The sequence below is a fragment of the Pelmatolapia mariae genome, linkage group LG14, assembly GCF_036321145.2.
Source record: "Pelmatolapia mariae isolate MD_Pm_ZW linkage group LG14, Pm_UMD_F_2, whole genome shotgun sequence".
NCBI lineage: Eukaryota > Metazoa > Chordata > Actinopteri > Cichliformes > Cichlidae > Pelmatolapia > Pelmatolapia mariae.
In genome coordinates, this window is record NC_086239.1 from 37,340,614 (window position 1) to 37,346,842 (window position 6,229).

The 6,229-nt window shown below is 41.4% G+C and overlaps 1 protein-coding gene across 1 annotated transcript; it reads right to left on the bottom strand.

Moving 5' to 3' along the window:
- Nucleotides 1-1,228: 1,228 nt before the first annotated feature.
- On the bottom strand, nucleotides 1,229-5,147 carry sb:cb81 (mRNA decay activator protein ZFP36L1-like). Its single transcript, XM_063493114.1, has 2 exons — nucleotides 4,838-5,147; nucleotides 1,229-4,225 (listed from the first exon to the last, which is right to left on the bottom strand). Exons 1-2 carry the CDS (start codon nucleotides 4,889-4,891, stop codon nucleotides 3,008-3,010), a joined length of 1,272 nt encoding a protein of 423 aa, XP_063349184.1. The 5' UTR covers nucleotides 4,892-5,147; the 3' UTR covers nucleotides 1,229-3,007.
- Nucleotides 5,148-6,229: the final 1,082 nt, after the last annotated feature.

The window sequence follows — 6,229 nt, forward strand, 5'->3', positions numbered from 1 at the left end:
AATAAAATATTGTTAAAATATTTTTATTATTTTTTTATCATCAAAATGTGGCCATTTGTGCTTTTAATATTAACCATAGGTTATAATAACAGCTTGTACGAAGAACATATGAGGTCTGGGGCAGCACAATGTTGTGCAGGGAAAAAAGAACTATGTAATCATCTCATAAAAAAAATGTATCAGTATTGATTTTTTTTCTGTATATTTTGCTTTATTGTTTTGAATTCAGGCATTTTTTCCCTACAGTAATAGTTTAATACACACACATATATACAGAGTGAGAGAGGGAGAGAGAAAGAGAGAGAGGGGAGGACCTCAACTTCTGCTCCACTTTGTGTGAATAGATGGAAATCAGTCACAAGTATCTCAGTGCCCCATTGTGTTCTGGGAAGTCTTTGTTCGAGCATCTGTTGCCCAAACATTCTCCCCAGTGTCACTCACTCTAAATTGGTCTGTTCAGACGAGTTGCAACAAAACTCACTCTCCTTCCCACAGAACACACTCCCACACATAAACACGCACACAGAGGGGAGGGCTGGGAGATTCCCTAAACACAAGTAGGAGAAAGAGTTAATCTTTGTTCCTTTTGTTTGTGAATGAAACACAGATGATTGTAAAAGCTCTAAAAACAGTGGCAGGATCTTAAAGTGATGCTCGTGGGAAAGCTTTGCCCAAAAACGAACATTTGAGTTATTGATTTCCTGCTCGACATGTGCTTTTATTTTTGCCATTGTGAATTTTATTTCACTCAGGAGGAATTTGTCCTCAGTAGCTCAAATTTTATGCAGAAAAATAAACACTGAAGGTGTAAGCCTTATTCCAGTTGCTTCTTCTGAGTGTTATTCAGCACTAAAGCTCTTCTCTAATATTTGCATCGCCTGTTTTTATGTTCGAATATAAAGATGGGAAAAGGGTTTAAAAAACTAAAGTTTTTTTGTTGTGATTGATTAGCAAGCATTGATGTTTGGATGTAAGAATTCTACTGGAAATGTTGGTGAAGTGAAGTAAGAGTTTACGTATTTATGTGGGAGAAAGGTTAATGAGCTGAAAATCAGTCTTCAACAAGGTACTTTTTCTTTTTTGTAATCATAGTTTACATATTAAATAATTGACCTAATTCTTAGATTCTGACCTTAATAAGGTATGGTAACAAAAGGAAACAAGTGTAATGAAATTCAAGATAGAATTCTTATTTTTTCAAGGACTTTTATTTTGAAATAAAGTGGACATATATATTAAGATAAAGAGCTAGCATATCAACATAACCCATGGAATGTAAACAATAGATGCACTTAAATTATGTAAATCAAAACACGCATTATCCAACAACACAATATAGGTTTTGCTTCGAAAATCAAAATAAATAAGACTTTAAGTTAAAAGTTACAAAAACAGCTCGCCGTCAAGCCAGCAACAAGCTACAGCAACAAGAAGCCTCTCTGGACTCGTCAGGACAGGTCAGAGCCTTTTTCATGAACAAAAAAAAATTAATATCTGGCCTAAATTTTATTTGAACTCGCGTGATTTCACCTGCCGCTCAGAGACTTGGCAAGCTAGCGTGCAACAGAGGTCGACCAAACACATTGTCATTAAACCAACTCGGATAGATTAAAGTCAACTATAAAACAAAGGTCACTTTTTCACCTGTGTATCTAGATCACAAGAGAAAAAGATAGCACACAATTTTGACCACGAGACACAACGGTCCTGACATGCAGGACTTTACCGCACTTTTCACACATTACAAAAGGTGTTTTCATTCTCTTGGCGGTTTTGTTGTATCTCATAATGTACCGACATTTTTATTTGCCACTGCTGGCTCACACCAAGGTCTTTTTTTGCTTTATGTTTAACAGGATTTATCAGTTGAAGAAAATGTTACGTGGATCAGGACGTGAGGCTTAACGGAGAGGAGAGTAGACTCGCTGTGCACTCACACCACCCCCAAATGGCAGAGGATGCTGGAGAAAGCACTGCACTGCTTGTGGCGTGAAAGCTCAGTGAGTCTTGATTTCTGTCAGGCCTATAAGCCAGTAAGGCAACATAAATACAGAATGCCAAAATGTTTCACGTCCTCCTTCCCTCTCCTCTCCGCAAGCCTTCTTAAAGCTACTGGAAAGTGTAAAACCAAGCAGATGGACAAAATGAATGCATAAGTAAAGCATAATTTCTCAGGCATTATTAAGAATGCATAAACACAATCACAAAGCAAACATGACATGAACAATAAATCATACACAAAGCAATAAATATGGCTAAAAAAAAGTGTTAGGCTATAGTAATAATTATAACACTGTATATCACCTGCCGTGGCTAGCAGTACTAGTAGGTTAGGAGAACTCTAACTTTGGTAACTAGAGTCAGTGGGTTGCCTACACCTGGGCTAGATTTTGTTGCTAAAGCATTTAAAGTAGCTGACATACAATCAATTGATCAGTCAGTGGCAGCATACAGTTATTCAACCATCTTGGACAAGAGGCTGAATAAATACAGTTAGACTGCCCAAAATATGACTGGAGAAGTGCTGTAGGCTTGTATTGTTGAAACTGACCTGCAAATAAACCCAACAGTACAGAGCGAACAGCACTAATGTTAAATTCCTTCATAAATAAGGGTACAGGGAATTCTCACACAGAATTCCCCTCTGAGCAGGAGCAGCACAAGGATGAATGCTGAGCTGAGTGAAGAACCCTCAGAGTAGTCCCTAAAAATGGGTATACAACAGTATACAGCAGTAACAACGGCATGAAAAAACAAGCTTAAAAAAAGAAAAAAAGGAAAAGGAAAAGTCAGCTTAAACTGGACGAACACTGAGCAGTGCTACAACTGCTTGGATGAAAAATGCAATATGCACAAAGATAGGTACTCTGCTGGATTTAAGAGGGAACAGAAAACCCAATGTCTTAATTCTTTGTGAAAAGACCAACATCATATACTGGCCACATAGAGTTAAAACTATTAGACTATATATCCCTGATTAAATTCAGCCCTACAGTAAAACCCTTCCCTACTCATCTGAAACAGAAAGGCGGCTGAAGATGGGTAGTCGTCGGCCCTCGAAGCTCGGTGACTCTGTGCCACTGGAGGAAGAGCTGAGGGAGCAGGAGGATGTGTAGCCTTCTTCAGAGAGGGAGTCAGCTGAGGAGCAGCGCTGAAGGCTGGGACAGGTATTCAGGGAGGCTGGAGGCTGCTGGGGGAGGAGGTAAGGGAGGCTTTTGGGTGTGAAAGTTGAGGTGGGACACCGGGCGCTGACAGAATCGGTCACGGCGAAGAAGCGCAGAGCTGAATCGCCGCTGTCACCAGCCAGGTCACCGATGCCAGAGAAGGGGTAGGGGTAATGCTTCAGTTGGCCGGGTTCGGGAAAGAGAGGGGAAAGGAGCTCAGGGCTTCCTACGGAGGACGGAGGAGGAGAGACAGAGGAGGCCCTGGTGAAAAGGAAGGAGGAAGGCTGTGACTCCTTTACTGGCTGGAAGGTCTGCGGAGAGGAGGAGAAGCCTGCGAAGCTGAGGCTGTGGCGCAGCAGAGGAGGCCTGAGCTTCTGCTTCTGGGGAGACGCAGCAGCATTGCTGGCATTGAGCTCATCCGCGTTGTGAATGAAGTGGCAGCGGGCACCGTACGGACAGAAGCCTATGGTGTGGAACGTGCGGCAGGGCTCTGTCTTATATTTGGGATGACGGTTGAGGCCTCTCAGCTCGTCCATGCCGTGAGCAAACTGGCACTTGGCACCGTACTTGCAGGCCCCGCTTTCCTCATATGTGCGGCACAGTTCCGTCTTGTATCGGGTGGAGATGTGTGGTGGTGGTGGTGGAGGTGTGGGTCTGGAGGAAGAGGAGGAAGCGGCTAAGGAGATGGAAGTGTTACTGATGCATAGGCCAGGTGGGGGGAGTAGCAGTGGTGGGGACAAGTTGGCTGCTTTGTCCTCTCTGCCTCCCAAACTGTTGCCCTCGATCATGCTGACTGAGCGGTCAACTCTGAAGGGGATATGGCTGAGTGAGGAGCGGGGAAGCTGACCCTCCCTGCTCCACTGCTGGTTGGAGGTCACATTTAGGCCCCAACAGGCTGACTCAGTCATCTCAGAACTGCTGCTGTTGAACTTGGAGTTCGGGAGGGTCACGGGGCAGAGAGAGTGACGTCGCTGGAAGCCGAGCACCCTTTGACTGTGCTGCTGCCGTTGCTGCTGGGAGCTGGTAGACAAGCCATCTGTCGCCTCCAGGCTGCGGAAATTCTGTTGCACAAAAGGAGAGAGGAGAAGAATAGATGAGTGCTGTGCATTCCTGGAGCGCTGGAGCGGGGCTTGCAGGGCCAAGTCGAGCTGAAAGGAGATTTTAGAATTGCAGCTAAAGCCAGAGGTCTTATAAATTGGATTTGCTCAAACATCTCTGAAGTTGCACGAAAAAAATAATTTAGAAATAACACATAATTTAAAAGAAACAGCAAACAGCCTGTTTTCCTGTCACTGTTTCATTAAATAACATTTAAAAAATGCAAAACAAAATATTAAATGAAGCCCCCAAAATCTGAAAAAGTTAACATGTGACACTGTAAAGTTACAACATAACACAACTAAAGATTAAACAGCTTTTAACACCATCTGAATCTGAATTTTCTACAAAATATTAAAGTTTAAACCACACTCATGCTTTAAATTAATTTGTATTGTATAAAATAATTGTATTGTATGCTACAATTAATTTGTAGCTTTTCATCACTTTATTTTTTTAACACAAATAAATGAGCTTAATAATTTACTCCTAATTCAGCTCGTATAGGCACAAGCTGATCGTGTTTCAGGCATGCTGGTACGCATGTATAAAGGTTTTCGATCGGTCTCTCTCACCTTGCAGAACTCCTCATCTAGTTCCAGGAAAGGTGTTAGAAAGTCGGAGGGCATGGTTAGCTCCACCGTCCTCACCGAGTCAATGAGCTGTTGTCTGATCTCACAAGGATATTAAGCACAGAAGTTTCTGGGGTCCAAAGAGAAGGAAAAACAATTCTGAAAAAGCTCAGTAGTAAAATTTAAAAAAATATTTTGGGGGAAGGAAAAGGAAAAACAAAAGTAGCCCAGTCTGTTGTGAAGGAGACAAGAAGTTTGGAAGAAGAGCGAAGTGTCCCCAGGAGGAAAGTCACTCAACCATCTGTTGGAATCTCCTTAAATAGTTGGGGAAACCCACCCACCCCCTGCCTGTGTGCTTCAGGGGGCGGGCAGGGAGGGGTGTGTGTGTTAATGTGCGTTAATGTGTGTGTGTGTTTGGGGGGAGGGGGTCCTGAATTGTAATGGGCAGGGAGGGCTCAGAGAGAGGAGGAGGGAGCTGAATGAAGCTACTTTTCTACCCATTCATTACCAAATCCTTAAAAGAGGATTTTTTATTTTTTTTTGGAGGGGGGGACAGGCTCTCATTTTGTTTAGGATCAATACAGCTGAGGAGTTAATGATAAACAACTTATTGTCATAAGGGGAAAATATGAAAAAAGTATATCCGTATTCCCCCCAACAGAGGCAATCAGCCCTAAAATGAGCAATGCTATTTATTTATGCAAGAAGTTTTTAATACACCAGTTCTTCTGAAATGATGATACAATTTATTTGATAATTTCACATTTTATTTATTGTTTAGCTACTGCATTAAAATAAAAATTCATATGGATTCTGGGTCTAAGTTGACAACAGATTAAAAAACATTGTTAAAAAATGTCAGAGTGAATCATAGTTACTTTCACATTAGCAGGTTGTCCATGAATGAATGTTCAGTTACAATAAAACATTAATAATGGCTCATTCACCAGCTTCACAAAAAATAGCCTGGGATTTGTTTATGAGCCTGATTTAAGCCTATAAGACCTCTTAGTATTTTTCATTATTTTATTTTATTTTTTATTTATTTATTTTTTTTAATTTAAATTTTTCCTTTTTGGTTTAGATTTGATCTCGTAAAGCACCTTCCTTGACTGGTATGCTTGAAATATGCTATATTCCCTTTATACTTAAGAAGAACATTCAGGTAAAACTGAGTTGAGCGATCTCACATTAGCTTCCGTTTCATGGCCTTTGTGTGTGGGGTCTGGATGTCTGCCATATGTCCTTTTCGTCTGTCTCTGAGTCTAAATTTCATTTATGTTGAATCCAAAATACCCACAGGTGTAAATTGAGTTTGAAGGTGTCAGACAAACTAAACAGCCAGTCCCTTGTGAACCACACCCAGTTTTGTGAGTAGTTTAAGTTGTTCAAAGA